This window comes from Drosophila willistoni (assembly GCF_018902025.1).
Source record: "Drosophila willistoni isolate 14030-0811.24 chromosome 2L unlocalized genomic scaffold, UCI_dwil_1.1 Seg168, whole genome shotgun sequence".
Classification (NCBI taxonomy): domain Eukaryota; kingdom Metazoa; phylum Arthropoda; class Insecta; order Diptera; family Drosophilidae; genus Drosophila; species Drosophila willistoni.
The window spans coordinates 9386194-9410336 of NW_025814047.1; the positions used below are offsets into that span (position 1 = coordinate 9386194).

The 24143-nt window shown below is 39.5% G+C and overlaps 3 protein-coding genes across 4 annotated transcripts; 1 reads left to right on the forward strand and 2 right to left on the reverse strand.

The window, feature by feature from the left end:
• The first annotated feature begins 569 nt into the window (after positions 1-569).
• On the forward strand, positions 570-10272 carry LOC6652224 (probable serine/threonine-protein kinase DDB_G0267686). The gene is made up of 7 exons (XM_023181180.2): positions 570-634; positions 5115-5144; positions 5471-6017; positions 6557-6666; positions 7970-8624; positions 8697-8983; positions 9072-10272. The coding sequence occupies exons 3-7, from the start codon at positions 5684-5686 to the stop codon at positions 9162-9164; spliced, it is 1479 nt and encodes a 492-aa protein (XP_023036948.1). The 5' UTR covers positions 570-634; positions 5115-5144; positions 5471-5683; the 3' UTR covers positions 9165-10272.
• A 51-nt stretch (positions 10273-10323) lies between these two features.
• Positions 10324-11440, reverse strand: LOC6652223 (venom allergen 3; the record flags this gene model as incomplete). Its single annotated transcript, XM_023181202.2, has 2 exons — positions 10324-10709; positions 10776-11440. Coding segments are annotated over 2 exons (984 nt in total), but the record flags the coding sequence as incomplete, so codon positions are not given.
• Positions 11441-12155: 715 nt separating this feature from the next.
• On the reverse strand, positions 12156-23844 carry LOC6652222 (protein tamozhennic). Of its 2 annotated transcripts, XM_002074642.4 has the most exons (4): positions 23225-23844; positions 15562-15929; positions 14179-15489; positions 12156-14118 (listed from the first exon to the last, which is right to left on the reverse strand). In XM_002074642.4, the coding sequence occupies exons 2-4, from the start codon at positions 15883-15885 to the stop codon at positions 13291-13293; spliced, it is 2463 nt and encodes an 820-aa protein (XP_002074678.1). In that variant the 5' UTR covers positions 15886-15929; positions 23225-23844; the 3' UTR covers positions 12156-13290. The 2 variants fall into 2 exon arrangements, with proteins under 2 accessions (XP_002074678.1, XP_046865827.1); XM_047009871.1 differs by lacking the exon at positions 23225-23844 and having other exon boundaries at positions 15562-15955.
• Between the last annotated feature and the right edge of the window lie 299 nt (positions 23845-24143).

Here is a 24143-nt window from a genome sequence, read left to right on the forward strand (position 1 = left end):
CAAACGGTGAATAATAAAATGATTTAAGTATAAAGTCAGGTCTTTCCACGTTTTCGATTTCTAATAAATTTTATTTGATTTCAAATTATTTGAAGTGCAGCCTATATCGATCTGTTTAAGATTGATATGATTTGTTTATCAAAACCTCCTTCCAGAAACACATACATAAACACAAAAATCGGGTTTTACGGATGTCAAAGATATAATGGAGCAGGATTTAAGGTCTTTCTCAACATTGCGCATAAGAATTCAAAGTCTAAATTTTAAATAAATTATATGTAAACCACGAATAGGATGGACAAAGCAAAACAATCGAGAAAAACGAAGCAAAACAATGAAACAGAAAAGCCGGAAAGAACGGCAGCGCAGGCGCTGACCTTTCGTTTCGGACAAGCTTTTGCCTCCCCCATGCAGAAAGCTGCGGCAGGATAATAAAAGCTCACGGCGAAGACAAACTTTGCACAGTCTTTGACAGAAAGACCACCGAGTAAGTGGCGATAGTTACCAAAGAGTAATACAGAACTGAAGTCCAAAAAAATGAGATAAATACATAATAAAAATTGGCCAAGTTAAGTATGTGCAAATAAAATTGATAAGAATGTGTGCTCCTGATATTGGCTCCACTTAAACAGAGGTAAGTGCAACAGTCATTACCCACGGTGGCCGTTGGATCCCAGTTTTAGTTAGTTGAATGCAGGATTGAGCTGCACTCCAAGGTTGTGTCATGTGTTTTCGATTTTTCATGCCGCCTTCAATAGAGAGTTTTAGACAAAGAAAGAAACACTGATGTTGGAGCTGTCTGATTCATGGCCACCTTACTTTCCGAAACTCCCTACGCCCTCACACCCAAACACACATCCCTACGCCCGAAGCGCCAAGCTGTTTACTCTATTAGGGATCAGTTTTCCACAGATTGGTGCTTGGGTGGGGACGGGGTGGTTGCATTATCTACGACGCATTCATTTCATTTTGATGTGATATGTGTCCTTTCTATTTAACCGTATGCTATGATGGCGACGTTGAGGATGATGATGATAATAATGATGATGCCATTGCCTGCCCAAACCCAAGTCGCAAACATTCCATCATCATTGCGCCATTTGATAACTCAATGTTGACCCCAGCAGGCGGTGTGGGTGCCCAACCCTCAATTCCCGCTCTCCACTCCTCCCTCATCCCAAGCTCTCGTCATCGACCTGCCACGTTTTGTGCGTTTTCCTTTACCATTCTATCAGCTGACACTTGTTCGTCTGTTTATTTACTTGACTTTAACCTTTCCCATTGGCCACTCTAATTGCGTTTAGACTATTGGCAGCGAGCAACCAATTAATTTCCAATTTGTGTAATTGTCCTGACAATCCTTTATATGCTATTCATTTCCCTAAAATGCTCATCAGGCCTGTATCCATTTCAACAGTTGATACAAAGGTATATATGTATATACTTATATATACATACATACATATATGTACATATACATATGCTTTCCTTTTTATTTTTGCAAGAGAGACACACAACTTTTTAGCCGTATTGAGTGAAACGGAAATTTTATGAATATGAACAGTCGTAAAAAATACCGATTTCCATTTGTCTTAATTGGAGGCACAATTTTTCAGGTGTATTTCAATTTTAATGCACACATTTCAATTACAAATATGGTTTTTAAATGTCCTTTTTCTTTGAAGTATTTAATCCATTTCAAGACATTTTTTCTATTACCTACATATATATGTATGTATACAATATATACATATATACATGTTATCCATTTAGAGTTTGGTTCAGATCGTCAAAAAGAAGAGTCTGAGATTAATTATACAGAGCTGAAATTTTGCATGTAGGCTTGTATATACTGCAGTCGTTGTATATCTCGGATTCAGCCGGATCGGATCACTATATCATATAGCTCCCATACAAAAGGCAAAGTCACGAACTGTGACTTTTCTTAATAACTTCGTTATTTTCTGAGCTATTGTCATGAAATTTAGTATTAGTGAGTTAATTACACATATAAACGACTGTGCCAAATTTGATCAAGATCGGGTGTCTATATCATATAGCTCCCATAGGAACGATCTTTCGAAAACAGTGACTTTTGTCAATAACTTCGTCACTTTTGACGCGATTGCTTTCAAATTAAACATTTGTTAGTTTAATATATCTGTTAATGACTGTGCCGAATTTGATAATGATCGGGTTACTATATCATATAGCTCCCATAGGAACGATCGGTGGAAAACAGTGACTTTGATCAATATCTTACTTTTTTCCTATGCTAAGATTGTTGGCCGTTCTTTCGCAAACATTAGCCTTTTTAGCTTAAACATTTTTCCACTTTGATGGCTATAGGTAAGGAAAAAGTTACCAAAAAAGTTGCAATACAAACAAAAGGGTATACAAACTTTGACGCAGTCGAAGTTAACCCCGGCCCTCTGGTTTTTTATTCATTTAACTCCTATTAAGACAAATAACAAAACAAATATTCCAGTATCCAAAGGATAATTTTGGCAAATTAAGGGTTAATATAAAAAAGGACAAATCGAACTTTATAGAACAGTCTTTGAGATTATTGAAGTCAGTTTCTCTCAGTCACTACTACCAGGCGATATGTATATTATAGTCAATAATTGGAAAGTCTGCAATTTATTCATATTCAAATTTAAGAGATACATATGTACAATGTACATATATACATATATAAATTACCAGTATCTATCGATTGTAACTGATTCCATACCCTTTATTTAGGATTTAAACCGTCATGTTTTCCGCTTTTACTGTTTCTCACTTTATCCTTATTTATATATCTTAAATGTGAATATATAGAAACTGTCAAGAATCCGGCCCAGGAATAACCTTGAGACTGTCAAGTGCAAGTAGAACACTTTTGGAATGGGGAATAGTTTTTGTTTTCTCGTTCATTTTCTCATCTGTTCGCGACAATTGTAATGAAATTCAATTTATTTATAACTATGTGTATATGTATTCTTTCATCGGCTGGTACCATAAAATGCATTTTGCTTTTGACATGGCCCTGGGTAGAAAATACACTATAAATAACTACAACATCGACTCCAACTGCGAACGTTCTTCCACCATAATATTCTAGGATAAAATTTTGATTGGTACTCCGGGCTGACTGGTTTAATTTTGTTTCCTATTTCTACCCTTTGTTAGACGGAGAGATTAAAAAAAAAAACGCTGTCCATTTCCACTTGGCGCTTGACTGCTGAGAAATTAATGACATTGCCAAATTGTTTTTATTCATCAAGTAAAAAGATTTCGGTTAAGGTCTAACTTACTTGGGGCACTCATGAAGAATGTATAATCGTACGGCCTTGTGTGTGGGTGTAGGGCGGGTGTGTGGCCCAACTGTTGCTGCTATAGTTATGCAAACTCAAGGACGTGGCCTGACTGATTGTCACCGCTGGCGTTTATTTCGGTTTACCATACAATATTCAAGTCATCGCCGCTGCCGGATGGTTCCTCTGCCTCCCACTACTCAAGTAATCAAACAGAAAGAACTCAGAGGAACTCGGCCCTAGCCCACGCAGCGGTACGTAAAGCAATTGCATCCAGCTGAATGATGACACCACCGTCAGTTTTCTGCGTGGGTCTATGGAAAATTGTTATTTGCCATTGGCAATCTTCTCCAAAACACACTTACGCATACAATGCCATCTACCTAGAGACACATACATACATCCTAAGTATATTGTGTACAAACGGGGGAACTGGAAGTTAAACTTTGATTTTACCATACTTTTCTTTTGCCTGCAATCAAAGAAAAGACAAAAGTTGGGGGATGTTGCACAATGTGTAACAATGTGTCAAGTGAATACGACTACGCTAATGTATTTATTTACGGTCTGAGTAAATACCAATTAGATTTTATTGTGTGCAAAAGTGCAAAAGGATTGCCACTTAGACACACACAGCCATAGCCGAAAGTTAAATAAGTACCTTTACCAAATCAGCCAAATATAACAATTTAAACATACATTAGTTGTATGACATACTTAAATTATTATACCAGAAAGAAATTACCATAGGAGCTATAGTATCCAAAGGACTCATCACATCCTCCCAAGTGAGCCACCCAGAAAAACATTGTCTTTATTTTTACTCAAAAGTATTTTCATTTTCGAGAATTCACAGTGAATTTCATTTTTATAGTTTGGAATTTGCTAATTTATTTTGAGCCCAATAACTAGCCAACCAGCGTACATCTAGTACGTATCCTAAATATAATGACTAACTTAATTTAGGTGGGTACATACACACACACACACACACATACACTTCTATATGTATTCGTATGGAGGAAGAGATAGTGCATACATCGCAGGTGGCAAACCGTGGAACAGTTGGGGGGCCAGTGGCAAACAGTTTGCTGGGTAGACTAGGAGGCAAGGCCTCATGAAAACGGTAATGAGAATTTTCGTGTGAAGGAAAATAAGCATAATAATAGTACAAAATGCGGCCAAAAGGAAAGCAGGCTCACGCGTGGATCCTTTGTGTAATCTGCATAACAATTAGCAGTAGAAGGACCAGCAGATGGTGACGAACACGGAGGTGCGGCTGTGTCAAGGAGTTGTGTGTGCCCACACACTCGTGAAAGTGTGTGAATGGAGTGGGTGTAGGGGTGTAGGGGTGTGTGCCAAATATTCTCAACAACTTGTCGCGCGCCAACAACTAGACGCAGCCCTATCGGGGCCTGGGGTACTCAGTTGAAGCTGGTTGGCGCTGGGGCTTAAAAATCAGAGCACAAAGGCAAACGCAGTCAATTAATAATCTTCCTACTGCTGCCGCAACTGCCACGTGTCGTTTGTAATGGGCAACGTGAGGATCCGGCTCTGACTGTGACTCCGGATGTGGCCATGGCCTCAGTGATACACGTGTCTACATATCTATCCATTCACCCCCCTGCACATTCTGCCGGCCACCCCATTTCCCCCTCCCTACCCATGTCTCACGGGGTGTGTGCATGTTCCTGTCAATCTGCACTTGATACACATCAATCATCACCCTGGAGAACCAAATTATTGTCTATTGGTTGACTGATACAAGCAACACGCATTATACATTTTCCTAAATTTCCACTTCCTTTACAGATCCCAACTGGGAGAAGACCCCATTGACAGGTAAATTGAGAAACAATTTCCACCAATTTTGAGAAAAACGCATGCCATAAACAACCAAGATAAAACAAAAATTAAAAGCAAAAACAAATACTTTTAATCAAAACGAACACCAAATTAATTGTGCCACACTTCCACTGTAAACTTGAAAAATCTCAATATTGTGAAACTATACCTAAGTTTTATTTGTGAATCTTTTTCTCTTACTATCTTTACATATCTAAGCATATACAATTTCTATCTCTCTCTCTCTCTCTGTCTATTTTTTTCTCTGTCTACCTATCTCTGTCTCTATGTTTCAATGCCATAAATCTATGTTGTGAATTCAGAACGACAGCAACAAGAACAAGAATAATGCCCAATGCTCATTAAAATTAACAAGACACCCACAAAACTAAAAACAATACAAAAACCAAGAACAACTGCTTCAGCAACAGCAGCAGCAGCAGCAGCAGCAGCAACTGCAACGCTAATTAGCCAGCCACATCCTGAAAAAACAATTGCAGATTTCTAGTTAAAAGCCAACGAAGTGAAACATCATCATGGCGCCATTCAAACTCAAATTCCGCATGGGCAGCTCGAGAAGCACTTCCCAAGAACATGATCCGGATCCGCAGGTGAATGAAGCCCTTCTAGGTGCACAACAGCAACAGGAGCAACAACAGCAACACCAACACCAACACCAACACCAGGAACAACAGCAGCAGCAACAACAACAACAACAACAGCATCATCAGGCAGCAGCAAGCAGCAGCTCTACTCTTGATTCAGCAGATTGCAGCAGTCTTGGTTCGATGAGCAGTGAACGGAAGTTGCTGCTGCCTCCAAACAAAACATCATCGTCCTCCGTATTGAATAGCAACAGTTTGCGTTTGGGTAAGAATAGGCTAAAACACACCCATCGCACACACACACACACACCCACACACACATATCTCCACATATACTTAGATACATACAAATATGTATATAAACATTTATAAGCGCACACACTTGACTGCCTGGATGCACAATGTGTTGCCTGATTCTTGGAGGCGGTGGTAAGGAACAAGGAACCACAAAATCCCCCCACCCTTTGCCTCTCCCTTACGTTTTATTGTCATCTCCTCCAATTAGTAACGTTAACCGCCTGACTGCTCACTATTTACTACTCTATGGTGTGTCTGTGTAGCAACCCGTAGTTCATTATTTTGCCACCCTGCTCCTCGTCCTTCTCCTCCTCCTCCTCTTTCACCGCGCCCAAAAAGTTGTTTGACTTTCCTATTTAAATTGCCTCTTAATTGCATGTCCGTGATTCTATGTACCTACTCTTTAGATAATAACTAAAATCCAATACTAAACAAAAAACAGAAATTAGCCAAAATAAAAAAAAACAAATTTGCCATGAATTTAAATTGTGTTCACAATCTTTGTAGGCTACATCAATCAGAGTCGTACACCGTGCATCAACGAATCGCCAACGGATACGGATACCGCCAACTTACCCACCACTCCACCCCCCTCGTACGAGCATGTGCTAGAAGAGGTAAGCCGACAATCACTTTGGACGTTTGTATATCACGTATACGCACCGCTGACACCAAGAGCAACGATTTTCAGAAGACCCTCCATCTGCGGTTTTTCACAGTTGTTAATTACCTAGATCAGCAACTTGTAGATACTTGTACATACTTTATCGTCCACGAGAGTTTTACCCTAATTTTTTAAATTAGGAAATCCGTCTGAAATTTTCCAACATTCGTAGTCCATTCTTCTGGTTATTGGATATAACTCGCTCATAGATTAGAACTCTTTCTCATTGGAACCAAGTTAATACATATAATAAATGTGTCCCTTTCGTGAGGCTTTTGGTATAGTGAAGGCACTAGTACAAAGAAATCGATTTGGTATAGCCAGGACCGGACTGGGGCCCTGAGGGCCCACCGGGCATTGAAGTTGAAGAGCCCCCTATACTACATGCTTGAAAAATTATGTCGAGGAAGATGAAAGGTACACATTTTTACGTTTTACATCAAGTATGATCGCTTATGTGAATAAAACAAAAACGACTTCTTACAAACAAACAAACAATTTTATTTGCCTAACTTTTTTCAACAATGCACTTCTGTGTAAGGCGTAATTTTACTAGATTTTAGATCATCAAACAGTCAAAAGTTTTTGAAGTAAATTGCTCTGTAAGTATAAGGCTTTAATAATGCGTTTATTTTCAATTTGATTGAAGTTTTTTTTTTTCAACTGCCATAAGCAAGAAAGTTTCTAAAATTTTGAAAACAATACACGGCTTCTGAATTCCAGGGGCCCCAGCGTCCATCAGTTTATTACGTTTAAAAAATGATTCGTACTGAGAACCTTGTTTGAAGGGCCCCTAGAGGCTGACTGGTATATTGCTACATTCAACTTCGGGTTTTCAAGAAAATTTTTCTATACTTCATTCGTTTTAAAGGGGCCCAGTCTTTTCCAGTCTTACAGAGCCTGTGAACGACAGGGGCCCGAGCGCTCATCGATTTATTATGGTACAAAAATGATTCTTAGTGGGAACCTCGTACGAAGGGCCCTAGTGACTAAAAACTGCTACTTTACTACATGAAATTTCATCAAAAGGGGCCCCCTACCTTGAGGGCCCATCGGGCATTTGCCCGGTTGCCCGGTGGGTCAGTCCGGGCCTGGGTATAGCCAAAAACAAAAGACTTGTCGTATTACGAGAACACCTTGAGAACAAAGAGGGTCCTAGGTATCTCATGAATTTATGGTGCTTGATTCGATTCAATAGTTAAAAGTAAATCTACCGACGTGAATTTAATTTGCATCTTTAACTCTCATCGATTCAGAACACTCGATTGTCTCAGCATCAGCGGCAGCTGTCCACGGACAGTGCCGCCACACCCAATCAGAACAGTCGACGGAGTTCGGCAAACAGTTCTCGACATAGTGCCGCTCAGCTAAGTGCTGCCTTGGAGCAACACTTGGGGTCCGTTGGCGGCGGAAGCAGCGGCGGTAGTAGTATATGCAACGATCCCGATTGTCACCAGAACATCAATCAGAATTATGGCAATTGTGGCAGTGGCCATCTGATTGCCAGCAACAACAACAGCCTCCACAATAACAATAATAACGAGGGAGAGCATCAGCAGATCATTGAAGGAGTAACTGAACTCGAGCTGCACAGCGACAACGGCGACTACGATTGCCAGGAGGTGGACAATACTCTAAGCGTGAGCGAGTTCCTCCTGGAGACGGAAATGGCCACGGCAACCTCGGGGAGCGACGATAAGGGCTTTGGCGAAACAGGCGACGGACAGTGCACTGATGCCCAGTGTACCCAATGCGGTGGCGAGGATGGATGTAATCGGAACGACAACGGGGAAAATGAATCGGTGGTTGACGGTGAAGAAGGAGGCGGAGCCAGCACCAGCAGCCACGCAGCACGCCAAAGTTTTTATGATCCACTCCTGAATCGAGGCAACTACGGCAACTACAGTGAGAGTAGGTTTATTAGCGATAAGCTTCCATTTAAATGCTATTAGATATTGACATTTTCTTTTCTACATCCTACAGCTGCCAGTACGAAAGGGGCGTCCAGCAGTGGGCAAGCCTGTCAGGAGGCCTGTTGTGCACAAGGATCGGCATCTGGACTCGGACGACGTCAGCAGCAGCATCAACAACAGCAGCAACAGGCAACTTGCCACAGCAATCTATTGCAATCTCCAGAGATGATGAGCAATAAGACCAGCAAGGAGATCTACAAGGACCTCGCCAAACAGTGGGGAATCACCTGTAAAATGTCAGAGAGTTGCCGCTGCATGGAATGTCAGAGTCACTATTTTGATTGCGATTATGATGATGTGAGAATATCAGCATATCTATTTATTTATTTCCCCGATTGTACTAACCCCATTAATTTCGAATGTGTTTGTTTTCTTTTTGTTCCAGAACGAGCATCAGAAAACCGATGGCGGCCTTGGGGCTGGCACACCCATGTTTATTAGTGAGGTGATGCACGGATCCGGCTGCAACATATTGTAAAGAGATTGCATACATATATTTACATGTACTGATCAGATTATAGCACCCTGTATACAAGGGCCATGCATACATACATACATATTTGTATTGTGTTAACAAAAACCGATGTAATTTAGCACTGAATGTTTGCACCAAAACAATTATAAAATTTGCACAGCGTAGCGTAGAATTCGAAATAGTTGTAAGGCGCAAAAAGAACAGAAAAGATACCAATGCGATTAAGAAGCCTTTAAAAAGGCTCTAAAAATTTATATGTATGTATATCTTTCAATACGAACATATAAATCAATCTACAATTTAAAGTCTATATATGTAGGTACATTCTGATTGTAGAGAGTAAAGTCTAGTTATTTGGTCAGTTTTGGAGATTGAATTTAAGAGAACGAATTGATTGATTTTGTTATTGGTGTGTACAAGGTAATAGCCCACCTAACAAAAGCAAAAACCATTTTGTTTCTAATCAAAATCTAATTATCACTCTGAAGTATGAAGAAAAGTATACAAATTAGTTATGACACAAACACACACAATGGAATTTTCTTAAAACATTTTTGCTCTGAAACATTTGTATGTATTTTTCTACATTTTCTTAAAAGAAGGTTACAGAAGGAAAAGGAAACGCATGTATATTTGAAGAGTGGCATTCCCGTGCCCTAGGAAAAGAAACCAATTACTAAACTACCATAATCAATTCAATAGAATATTAACGTAATAATAATAGTCATAATAGTTCGGAGAGACGTTCAGCATTTTTGGGGGGCTAATAGGAGAATCGTTTTGATTTATCAGAACTAAGGAGTCCCTAGCTGAAGCAAATCAATTGTAAGTTACTCTTTAAAGAAAACAAAACAAAAGCGGGTTTCATTCGTAAACGAAACAAATAAACTCACAATTAACTAATTATAGCATATTTGTCTTAGCATAACTCGCACACATTGATCGAAATCGACATAGAATCGAATCGAAAGGATATACAAAATATAATGCCTAAGTCAAGTCTGTTAGCTGTTAGATCTTATTAGTGAAACGATATTATGCACAGAGGGTAGCCCAAAGAACTCGCATTTGAGGGGCAATCAATCGTGGAAGTTGTACAAATTGATCATGAATATATACATACATACATATATCTTCGAAAGAAATGTAAACTAGAAACTAGTACAGAATTCAAGCCCTGCGCTTTTCATTTGGGTACTTACAATACAAAAGAATGTAAAAATACAATATTAAACACTTAAAACACGAGTTTGATTCTTAACAACATTATCGCCGTGATTCATAGGAAATATTTTTCCGGTGTTGGCACAAAGGTTGGAATGCTTTAAACTAGGGCTCGAACTCCAAACGCTGCATTTACTGGCCGGCTCGCCGCTCTCATAGACATACGATTCGGCCACATTGGTAAAGTCGAAATGGCAGGTAATAAAGTGACAGAGGCCGCCCACATGTTCGCCACGTTCACAATTCGAGGCTACAGCAATGCCACACCCAACCCGGGACACTCGGTCGCTTGCAAGTACCGTAAAGTGACCCGCATCGAAGTGCCTGAAAGAGGAGCAAATACATTACGATGAGGCTGATGTCTAGCTAGGACCATGGCAAATCACCCACTCTAATGGGTTGAACGCTTGGATTAGTTCAACGGGATTCTCCACGTCCTTATACTCGTCGAACATGGGCAGCAGCGTCAATTCCAGTAGACTCTTTACGCTGTAAGTGTCATTGCTCGACACAACCATGCCCACACACTCCCCAGCCATGGGAAACCGCTGGGTAGATCGGCACTCAGAGTGCCTAAAGGATACCGTGGCTGCATGAGTCCGTGCCATATAGGCCAGTTCATTGTCCCAGATAATTTCCCGCATTCGACTAGCGCTGGGAAAGGTCACATTAGAAGCAGTCATCAGATTTCCGCTAGCCAGTCGACTGCGACAAGAGTTCAGCAAACTCAAAATGATGTTCTGAAAACCCACGGTGTCTGGGATGGTCGCCTTGTAGTGGACTGATCCATCCAGGGGCTGCAATTCGCTGTCCAATTGGCACATGAAATGTTTCATTTGAGCCACATTGCAAAAGTGGCTGGCATTGTGGCAATAATTGTAGGCGGCAACTGACCAGATCGAGATGGGCGTCATCAGCAGGAGCAACAGACGCATATTGACCACATTAACGGGGAATTTGGTGCTAATAAATGAATTGAAAATCAGAATTTTAAAATAGCAAATAAAAACGTATTCGTAATTTAAGTATATGTAAAACACAACACAAAACTTGTTTTATTAATGTCAAGTTTTCTCATTTTTATTTGAAGAGTTCAAAAGTGTGATGATCACCGTTTTGTAATATACCCCTGCTAATGTTTAATAATTATTCTATGTTGATCAGCGAATTAGATATAGGTACTCGTATTATTAAAGGAATTTGAGATTGTGCTTATCTAGCTTGAAACGACTTCACTGATTCTCTGATTAGGTTCGGACAAATCGGACTACCAACTCAATAGATTTTCTGAAAAGCCATCGCAAGGGTATAAAAAAGTTCGGTGAACCGAAGTGTACATCCGGATTTGATTTTGTTTATCAAAGTTTATTGTTTTGTGTATTTCATTTTTTTACTTTTTAGGGATTGTGTTTTTTTTTTTTTTTAGGAAGTTTGTCTGTAAACTCTTTTAAGAGTATGCAATATAATGTTAAGAAATTTCTTTGTAGTTTTTGTTAATGTATTTTGGTAAAGATTTCTTTTGGGTTTTGTGTTAATTGTTTAAAGGGTTCCTTGTCTAACTCGTTCTTCATGATTGTTTATGATTATTTCTTGTTAGTTATTTGGTTTGAACTGATCAAATTACTTAAATAAATCTATTTACAAAAGGCATTTTTGGGTACAACATATTAACAAGAAACAGAATTCAAAATAGGAAATCATTTTTGATGTGGGTATTCGTTCTAGATTTTAAACAAAAGGTACATGGTATTATTACATATTTTCTTTCCATTTTATCTGTTTATAAAAATATTTGTGTTTTTGTTTTTATTCAGGGTTCGTTTAACATTTCGCACTTAGTTTTAATTGTAACAATTCTAACAAACAAATCACTTGTGGGACACTGTGCGGTGTGGCATGGTGGGTAGATCAAACAAGGGATTGCATCTTCTTCATTAGTCTATTCGGAAAAGTTGGCGCGTCGGGGCAAAGAACAGGAAATGTATACATAGCACTAACGAAACTAATATTGCAATTTAAAAATTGATTTAAGTTAACAACCTGTAGTCGTGTTTGTTATTTTATCTGTTCTTCCAACCAATTTGTTTTTATGTATTTTTATGTGGGTAAGTAATCGTATTTACGCTTAGCTCGGTCTTTCAAGTTAAATTTTTGGATTATAAGTGTAGTTAAGTATGGATTTGTTTTGTTTTTGATGAAAATTTCGGTACATTTGCTGGTTTGGTATTTAATATTAAACTAGTATAAAATATATATTCATATATGTATGTATATATAAATGTGTGTGTATGTATATACGCGCGATATAAATATACTTTCTCGTTCCGAATATATGTCTTGTAAATGGTAACTATGTATATTTATTTAAGGTATATAATTATCAGTTTTAATTTCTTTTTGTTTTACCGGAAATTTACACAATGCTGAAAATTTGCTTTCTACCTTTCTCTTGCTCAATTGCTCACACACATCTGGGTTGATTATAAATATAAAGGTAGAGCGGGGAGGCACATAAATTGAAACAGAAATGTCCTTATCCAATTTAAAATGGGGGGAGGAGGAGGGAAAACCAACTAGAACTAATTAAAGCATGTATTCTCTATATGTATCTACCTATGCATTGCGATGATGGGGCTGGCACTAAAGGGAGGGGGTGGGAGGGAACTAAGTAATATGTATTTACAAGAAGAAGGCCCTAAACTATACCAGACTAGACCTCATATACGGAGGTTAAACAGTTTTCGGATTTCGTACAAAAATATATATATATATATGTATAATATGTATTTATGCATTATAAATTTATATCCATTTCTCTATACTGTTTATATCACTTTCAGGGTGAAAAGTACAGTTGACAATGATGCTTGATGATGACGATTATGATTATGATGATAACGATGTCTTAAACGCATGTGGAGGATGCATGTGACACATTGGATGCCGCCGCTGTCGCAGCCGCCGAAGCTGCCTCTAGATTGAAATCCTTGCTGCGGCAGCACATCTCACAGATGCGTTTGGTATTTGGATTGAGGAACGTGCAGAAGCGGCAACTCCATTCATTGGGGCTAGTCACAATCAGTTGTGTGGACACAGGAGGCGGGTGTTTGGCTATAGCGCCAGTTTTATTGCGAGACCCTGTGGCCCTATTGTCTATCGTAGCTGTTTTCAGAGCGGATTTCATTTTCTTCAAGCCGGCACTGCTGCTGTTGGGTGCGGGCGTAGGAGCTGCGGCTTGAACGACGCGGCTGGGCTCACGTCTGCTCTGGTGCGTTGAGGAGGCAGATTTCGCTCTGTCAGGATTCGTATGGGCACCGGCTGTGGAACGAGTTGTTGACGGTTTGGCCGTCGATACATCACGACGATTGTCCGCCGGACTAGCCGCACCATTGCTCAAGGTTAGCGAGTCCAAGTCAAGACTCTGCATTAACAGATCTTCTCGGTCGCCCAGGTCTTTTGAATAGCCAGATCGTTCCAGGTTCTTAAAGACATAATTCCAGGACTCAAAGCTGCCCACACCCTCCTGAACTTTAGGCATCAGAGGAGGGGAAGTGCTGCCCAGAGTTGTGAACCCATCCAGGCTAGGGGATTCATATCCGGACATATCCAATACGGTAGTGGGTATATCTTGCTCATTAACTGGTACCCTACGATGTCGGATATCTGCGGAAGTCGTTCCACTTTGCCGCTCCTTCAATTCCTTGTGCGATTTGCGATTATTGTCCATGGGGTCCTGAAGGAGAACACAAAGACAAAATACAATTTCGAACTCGCTTCTATTTGCTACACTTACTTGTGGCATCAGCTCAGCATGCCTATGCTTGTCAGTCGAATTGCTGCCGCCCGCCTCGGCCAGAGATCGCATGCGGCTGCTTTTGGGCGTAGGACGAGCATAGACATACATGTCCTGTGCCGCGGTGGATCGTGACGTCTGCGGCTGAGGTAATGTGGTAGGCAGATCGTAGCCTTGATAGGCCACTGAGTCCCGGGGTTGAGCATACATAGCATTAATTTGTGACCTATTTTGGCCGGACCCCCGTGGAGTCGCCACCTGATACATTCGCGGGTCGTACTCGTGTTTCCCAAAGTCATGCTGCGTCAGTTGGGCACGCTCATCAAAATCGATAAGATGATGATCCGGCGGATATGTGCTCTGGCGATGTTGCATAGCAGCCAGGGCAGCTGCCGAGGGCGCCGGCTGGTGATAGCCACAGCTGTGCATTGGAGTCTGTGCTGCCGTTGAACCTGACACTGGTTTCTCAATGGTGGCATACATATTCTGTTCCATCGTGCCATAGCCATCGGAGGGCGAGCCGTATTGAGCGTTTTGTAGCTGGCTGGAGATGTTGTATGGCAGAGGGTAACGATTCCCGGGGGCATTGTAGGCACCAGCCACAGCCGCATATGAGGCACTACTGCTAAGGCTCAATCCGTCCAGGCAATCGTATGGCGTTTCATAAACATGAGGATGCGAGGATGGATGAGGATGGTGACACTGCTGATGCTGCTCGAACGAGTGGCGATGCGGCAGTACGGCATGTGGCTCATGATAGTGCTCTAGACTGCGGGAGTGCGTCATCAACGTGGTCGACGGCTGTGATGTCGGTGGAGCGGGATATGGCGGTAGGAATTTACCCGCCTCTTTGTACATGAGATTCATAGGCGGGTTATTGGGATGGTACACACAACTGGGATTCCCGTGAACGGCGCAGGCAGCTGTTGACCCCTTACTTGGCGGTGCCGCTACTGCCACGTTGCTGTAGGTGTTCTCAATGGGCTTACGCCTCTTCTCGCTCAGTCGATAGGCCATCTCCTTAATTGTTTGTGTGGTGCCTCCGACATGCCGTTCGCGATAATGGAAGATATCCTGCCAACTGCAGGTGAATCCAGCTGCGGTTAATCCAGCGTAGATGGTCTTCATAATCTGACATTCCACATAGGCGGCCATGGCATCTCTAGAGACATTAGTTACTTGATCCGGACAAATTGGACCGTCAAGGACAAAGGTATCCTCCGCGGTCTTTCGGTAGCCCATAGCAAGCAAAAGCTTATCAGCGTCCACTAGATTGGACTGAACCTCATGCTGATAGTAGCCGGAGTAGGTCTAAAATACATAAATAAAAGCAACATGTTGAATAAGGAACCTTTTGAAAAGAGAAGGATAGTCGGTTCTTACCCTAAGTACCCGAAACTCCTTGCGCCAGGGTTTCGTGAACAAATTATTGGCATACTGACTGATGGCCTCAAAGCCCACTATAGCATTTTGGGCTGTAAAACTTGGTAATTCTCGCACAGTCTTCCGCAGCACCTGCTCCGTTTCGGGTAGGAAGAACTTGCGATCATGCGGCACCACACAGAGAAATTCCTTGAGGCAGCCTTCCAACTTTTTACGCTCCTCCAATTTTTGGATACTTTCCTCCGTTTCAAGGAACGACCAATGGTAACGCAATATCTCCGCCCACAGATCGGGCAAGATTTCGCGGGGAACAAAGTCCGACATAATGCTATGCGGTCAAGGACTCGCATTCAATGAGCCGTACTCTCCTGGAATGAGAGAAGAAAAACGAAATCTAAAAACTTGTTGAAAAAGTTCCACAATACGTCGGCTACAATGAGAAACATTCTTTTATTTTTTCTTCTCTTTTTTTACTTATTCTTAGACCTTGAATCTTGGCTATTGATTTTCACCGAGAATAGGAGGAGGGCCACAAGGAACTGAGACGTCCCTAATGGGTTGCTGCTGCTGCATTTGCTTAACATGAATCACCATCGACCGCCACGCCACAACTTTATATCCAAGGCATATGCGTCATGGCCCCCTTACCCCTTCATCCTCGTGTTCGCATAAGTAATATCTAGCTTAGTATGTGTAATAGCTACATATGTATATGCACATACAAACATACATAGGAACAAATACTGGACTGATACCGAGCAAACAATGAAATTCTAGCGGGTTTCGTGTCATCGATATTATTCGCAAAAGCCCCCTTATCAACCGGACAACAACTGACACAACAATAATAACAACAACAAGGCATGTGCAATACATATGTGATTAGATTTAGCTAACAATAAAAAAATAGGCATACACACATATACAAAATTCGAACCCGACTTGTTGTCTCCCCGACTTTGATATACCGTGCCCCAAAGGAAACCACTATTTCCAGTTCAGAGGTCCAAATTGATATGCAACTATTCTCTTCAGATATCTACAGATGGTAGATGGTTAAACAATTCGTTGATACCGATTTAAAATGTGGTCGGAAACGCCTCTGTTTGCCTGCATTTTACCCATAATTGATTCTAATTTAAGAATGAAACATCAAGATAAAAACTTACGAAATGAATATGGACGCCAGTGCGACACTTTTGCGATTGGCAAGTATTGGCACTAAAAAGGCTTGGAGATGGAATTTCATTTATCAATTATCAACGTAGTTGAGCACCCCAGGTAATCGATAATACACAATAAATTCAACTGGGGGACTCCCCCACTTGTTTCCACTTTGATCACATCTAACCCTCTGCAAATTTAGTGTTACGTAACATGATACACCATTTGAACACTAGTATTGGTAAACAGAAAAATGTTATTGCTGTTAATTCAAGTTTTTTAAATAGTTTCGGAAAAACATTTCCTTTTATGAATTTGAGAAATATTTTACTTGTAGTGACAAATGGGCCTGTTATCGTTTTCGACGCCGAATGTTTTTATTTTCAATTTTAAAACCATATCTTCGAGACAAAGTTAATGAAGTCAGTAGAATAAAAAGTAATTGCCATTTTTTTAGAAATACATTTACGTTACACCTATTACCTTAACAAAAATTCTTTTATATTATTCTTCGACATTTTAAAGACAATATTACAAATTTAATAGACCTGTTTTTGGTTTCCAAAAACTTATGCACTATATTTTGAATGCCAATAAGCGGTTAATGAACTCAACATACAGTTTTTTGTTTCAGAGCCGACCCGTAATTTATTGTCAAAATCATATGTTCAAGTATAGTAACTTTTAAAGCTTATTAAGTTGACTTATGTGGATCTGGGTTTGTTTGTGGCAAAATCGTCTATAGCTAAACAGAATTGTAATTATAATTACTAAATTAACTGTCAGCACTATTCCCCCATTAATCCCGTTGCCCTATACAAACCGCAAAAGCATTCTCATAGTCCATTAATTAGAGACAAAATCAGGAAAATTCATTCGAAAATGTCAGAAAAATGTTCGGTGAGCTCGATAGAAGACAGAAATGAGTTCCCAATAAATACATATGGATTAAAACTACTGTTGTAATTCGGTCAAATCCAATTGTGAAGTAAATTCAAAAGTTAACTTTGTTGCAGTTTTTACTTATTTACGCCCAGAGATTGACAGGATAAACCGTAAGTATGAGAAAAATTCAACGTCAATTGGGCCAAATTAAAAATACTGTCCCAGGTCTGTTTCGCCTCACCCTTGTTTCATCTCCTATCTGTCTCTCTCTCTCTCTCTTCCACCAGTCTTTGAATTGTTTCTATGAGTGATGGACAATTAATATATGTATATATAATATACAAGAGAGAGTTTCGGAAGTAATGGAGGAGGAAAGAATGGAATAAGAAAAAGAGGGAGTAGCTGTGGGAATATAATCCAGTTTGTATGGACGGAACGGGCAACCATTGTTGAGATAGGTTCCGACTACATATAAATACTTTAACAAAACTGAGAAAAAGTAAAAAACAGTAAAAGAAAACTTTACATTTATTTATTTTCTGAACTGCTTTCGCCAAGCGATCCATTTAAGTTTGGCCAAATTCATGAACATTTCTAAACTGCATAAAAATGGCATTTAAAGCGAAAAAGGCAGAAAAGGGTTTGAGCTTGGCAGGAAACGGAAACGTTTGATTACATTAACAGATGCTCAGCTCAGGCCCAGGCCAATCGGTACAAGAGAGAGAGAAAGAAATTCTGCAAATTTTCACAATCTGATTTCCCATTGTCGCTTGCTTTCGTTCTCTCTTTCTCTGCCAGTCTATCCATCATTCGGAATCGCAACCTAACTGGCCAAATAAGAAATCTTACAAATGCCTCAAGTGCCGGAAGCCAACACGGTGCCAACTCCATATACAAACACACATGATGTATGTATGTATGTATGCTTATCAGCTCTTTTTTTAAATATCTGCTTCGTTGTTTCACTCTCTTCCCCCCGGCCACACCATCAGCACCAGCACCCCTTTGGCTGTTATCACAAAAACAGATAAAAGTCAAAGATCGTGCATTGGCCTCAAGACACAAACAAACTCAACAAAAAGTAACAACAACGTTGAATAACCTTGAGAAATGACTCATTTCTCTTTCTCGACCAGCCGAACAAACGAGTGGGAGCGAATGAAAACGAACGAGCGACAAATCAGCACCCAAAAGCAAAGCAAAACAGAGAAAAGGTGCAAAAGCGACAACAACAAAAACGCAGATAATCAAGCGAAAAGCAAGCCAGGCTAAGTCAACACAACACTCACACACCCAAACACACACACATAAATTAAATGTGTAACATAAAACACCGACCTTGCTCCACCCTGCACCTTGATATTCCCAATTCCCATATTATCATGTGCTTCAAAAAAACTACATGTCACAGAATTTCGAGTGGTTTCATTTTTTCGAACAAAGTTGGTTGGTTTTGATAGGGTTGTCATTGTGTATCAATTAATTTCACCAGCATTTATAAAGCTCTATAATGATATTATTTATTTATTATTATTTACAGGTAAACGTTGTCACTTTAGAGAAATCATTTTATTTTTTTTTTTTGCAAAATACATGAAAACTACGCGATTTACTAGAAAACTAAAAGGGTCACTAAATTAGCAGGGTGTTTATTAATGTTCTAACAAAAAATTGGGTATTAAAACATCATACATTTTACTTTCGCTTTTCGAACTAGACCATTCAGCGGATTTATGGCTGATAAAAATTTGTAGTGATTTGCTAAAACGCAAAATGAAACAAATAATTGCATCAAACCTTTTATTATTTTAATGCAAATTCGTTTTTTTCGTTCGTTTTCGCACTCGTTTTTTTATACCCTTGCAAAAAGGGTATATTAATTTTGGTCAGAAGTGTGCAACGCATAGAAGGAAGCCTTTCCGACCATATAAAGTATATATATTCTTGATCAGCATGACGAGACGAGTTCATATAGCCATGTCCGTCCGTCTGGATCAACACAAACTCCTCCTAGACCGTTGGAGCTACAGAGTTGAAATTTTGCATGTAGGCTTGTATATATTGCAGGGGTTGTATATCTCCGATTCAGCCGGATCGGACCACTATATCACATAGCTCCCAAACGACTGTGCCAAATTTGATAAAGATCGGGTGACTTATCATATAGCTCACATCGGAACGATCGGTGGAAAACAGTGACTTTAATCAATATCTTCGTTATTTGCTAAGATTGTAGGCCGTTTTTTTGCAAACATAAGTCTTTTTAGCTAAAACGTTTTTCCACTTTGATGGCTATAGGTAAGGAACGAGTTACCAAAAAAGTTGCATGGTATAAAAACTTACAAGGGTATACAAACTTTGACGCGTTCGAAGTTAGCCCCGGCCCTCTGATTTTTATATAATCTTTTAAGTTCCCTGCAATAGGGAAGAGGGCCGGGGCTAACTTTGACCGCATCAAGTTTGTATACCCTTGTAAGTTTTTATACCATACACCCATAGGGTGAAATGGTATATTAAAGTCGCCAAAATGTATGTAACAGGCAAAAGGAAGCTTCTCCGACCCCACAAAGTATATATATTCTTGATCAGGATCAACAACCGAGTCGATCCAGCCATGTCCGTCTGTCCGTCCGTCTGTCCGTATGAACACCTAGATCTCGGAGACTGTAAGAGCTAGAGCCACCAAATTCGGTATGTAGACTCGTGTAGTATGTAGAGTGATCAAGTTTATTTCAAATTTTTCACACGCCCCTTCCCGCCCCCGCAATTTAAAAAAAGCGCTTATCTCAAAAACTATTCCAGCTAGAGACACCATATTTAATATGTATATTCGCTTAATAAATGCACTCATTTTGTATGCATAAAAATTTTGCCACGCCCTTTTTCGCCCCCGTATTTTGAAAAACTTGATTATCTCCCGTATTTTTTTACCTTATGCAATCAAATTTGGCACACTTGAATATTATACTAATATCTAGCAAAATACCAAATTTGATCAAAAAACAGTCGAGTTATGCATATAAACGTTTTTCCATAAGGCCGGAGTTGGCCGTTGGCTGGTGGGGGCGTTAGGGTGCTCGTATGATTGAGTGAGCGAGATAGTTGATGAAGTTGAAATATTTGCTTTACTGGTGTATGGTATACCTAAGTCGGCGAGACGACTTTCTTACTTCATTTTTTTTGAAATTGGTTAATTCAATGTGCAGGATAGTGTAAGGTAAAGAATACATTTTTAGATGTATAATAATTATAATTTAAAATGTTTTAAAATATAATGCAAACAATTACAAAAAAACAAAAATCACATTTCTATGCCAAGAAAGTGTATTTATTTTTTTTTTTTTTAATTAAACAGCAATTACTAGTTTTAGTTTCGAACCACTGTACTGAGCTTAGGATAATTAATCAATTAATTGTTTGTACAAGAAATATTTGCAGTCACCAGTGAATTTGAGTCTCTATCAAAACTTAAGACTTGAATCTGTATCAATTCAGGTTGCACTTATTAACTTTTTTTGCCGGTGAGAGAACTTCTCTTACCTTCCTTAATTCAGCGGGTAAATCTTATAGCGACTTAAGTAGGGGAAAATGAGACAATTTACTTCCTACAACTACGACGTAAATCATTTGTACAGTGCACGCAAATTATTTACGGGTGGCTGGCAAAAGCTTATTAGCGACACGCTCAGTGAGACTCCTCTACGACGACAGGGACCGACTTCGACTCATCTAGCTCAGCCGGCACTCAGTTGCCAATGACAACGAAGGCAGAAGTTGAAATTAAACCTAGGGAAAAGTAGAAGAGAATGATAAAATCGGCTTGAAGCTATTGCAAGTGTGAAAGATGCAGTCAGAATTTACGCTCCTTTGTCAAGTTAATAATAAGAGATAATGTCTTCATCAAAAATTAAATTAAGCGAAAGTTTAAAACTAAACATATGTATATTCATTGAGAATAACAATATGTTTATGTTAAGGCTCTACATTCGAATACGTATAAGGTGCTCGAGAGCCTTTTAGACCTAATCGATTCTAACCTAACTTGACAGCTAACAATTTTAATGGAATTCCTTCAAGAGGAAGAGCCAATCTTATGTAAAATGTCATGTCTGAGCCAAAAACAATTTGTTCATTTGAAATTAGAGCTTTCTTAACAATCTCACAAATCCAGTTCAGAAGAGACACCGAATTTGGTACGTGTACTAGATTAATATGCGGGTAGATTTAGTGTACTCAAAAATTTTGCCACGGAACAGCAAGTTAAATAAAACCGATTGTCTCGAAAACTAAAAAAGCTAGTCACCAAATTTGGTATTTAGACCAAATTTGATTAAAATCGGACTAGAAACATGCGAAATATATGTACGTAAAAAAGTGCTTTACTAATCGGTCTAAAAGGCCGGAGTTGACAGTAGGCAGTCAGATGATCCAATTGACAGATAGAGTGGAGATAGGTTCTAGGAGATTTACGGAGGTATATTTATTAAATTAACACATTAAAACTCTACAATAACCATATATAATAATCACATGAAATCAGCTTTTAAGGTCAAAACATGTATGTCTCAAAAAACAGCTTTTAGCTTGGCTGAAAATTAAAAACTCGTTGAAAAAATGGTTTAGTGGGCTATCCCTCATCTGGCCATAAGCGTCATCAAGTTCGTAAGGTCCCTTATGATTCGGGGTCAAAAAAAAGTGTACAATCAGTACCCTTAATCCTAAAATATTGAAAATTAGTTTTTTTTTTAACTATAGTTTCATAAGTAGAAATTAATATAATTCCGCCTGAGCATGGAAATTAAATTCGATCAAAAAAATAAAGCAATTGTTTTGAAATATAATTGAGGATCCCCGGGAATTTGTACGCGAATGAGGGAAGGTCGCCAATTAACGGTATCGGTATGTACATTTGTATATTGGGCTCCCAGATTTGTGTGTTCAATTCCGTTAACGACTCCCAGATAAATTGAGGTATCAAGAGGTCATTGTTGTTTGCTTCATCTCATTGCAAATTAGTTTTAATTAGCTGCCCATCTGCAGATACACGCACAAACATGTGTGTCTGTGTGTGTTTTCCAAATTAAATTTTTAATAATCGGCTCCACACACTCAAATGTGTGTGTACACACAAATACGAACAAAACTGCTGATTGACAAATAAAATGACTAAAAATATTGTGCTGACTAAATTTGCAGTTTACAATGTGGCCAGAAAGGGATTTTTGGGTTGATTTTATTGATTTTGGTACATAGTTTGCCTATGTGTGTGTGTGTGCAAGTGTATGTTTGTGCCCTTATATACTCTCTGTATATACAAAGAGATGATTTGGTTTATTGATTAGCCATTTCTGATTCACTTTAGCGCAACAGTTTGACTGAGAACTGATTCGGACCCTTTGTATCTCCTCATCGATTCTCTTCTTGAACATTTTATTTCAAATCTTTTTCACTTCTTGCTGGCAAACTGACAAAAAAGTTTCGTTTCAAGAAACGGGCAACCGGCAATTGTTTGTGGCAGGGTGCTCCAATTCTTATTTTCAGCCGATGCGTTACTAAATTTAGCTCACTCGGCTTAGTCAGAACAGACATGGGGCCACCAAGGGGCGGAACTTACAGAAATTCCTTAAAATGCTTTTACGAATTTTCATTTTTGCATTATCCTTTGCATTGCTTTCACTGGTGCGGGAGCGGTGACAGCGGGGGGACACAGGGAACAGATTTCCCTGCCTTCTGGTGTTTCGTTGCCAAATTTTGCTGCTTGGATGTGTGCGTGCTTGTGTGTGTTGCCCCACAATCGCTATCCCTTTCCCACTCTCTTGAGGCTGCTGGCGTGCGTATGTGTAGGTGGTTTACGTTTATTTTTAGCACTCCGAAAGGAAACACGATGAGACTGCGACAGCTTCCGCAATTGATGGACCTAACTGGTCTGATGTTGTTTGTTGTTGCTGAAACCAGCTGCTGTTGCCGTAGTTGAGACTTCGTTGCAGTTGCTTTTGTAATGCTATTAACAAATATTTCAACCTCTGCCAGTGCCACTTGTCACTGCTTCTTCTTTCTTCTTCTCTTTATTTCACTTTCTTCTTATAAATTTCAGCTTATTGCATTGCTATTTCACTTTTGTTGCTGCACTTGCACTCCGAATTTAACCAGTTTTAGGGTTTTCCATTGTATTTGCGTATTGAAATAAAAAATAATAACAATTTAACCGACCGCGAACCCGTGTACTTAGAAAATAAAAACAACACTGGAAAAAAATTAGGAGAAAAAACTAATCGATTCATTCATCATTCGATAAAATAATCATTTTGCAAATAAATAATATTCGATTTAAAACACTGAACAAAATTTGATGGACATTTAAATTGTCAAATTTAATGTCAGCTGGTTCGAACTTCGATGTGTGTCTACTAACGGCAAAGTGGGTCATGGGCGCCGTTTTTTGTGTATTATAACGATGTCAAGGTTTAAAATCAGGCTAAAGCTTCAATTTGTTTCGTTGTTTCTGAGTTAAGTGACATTTTATAAATTAGTCT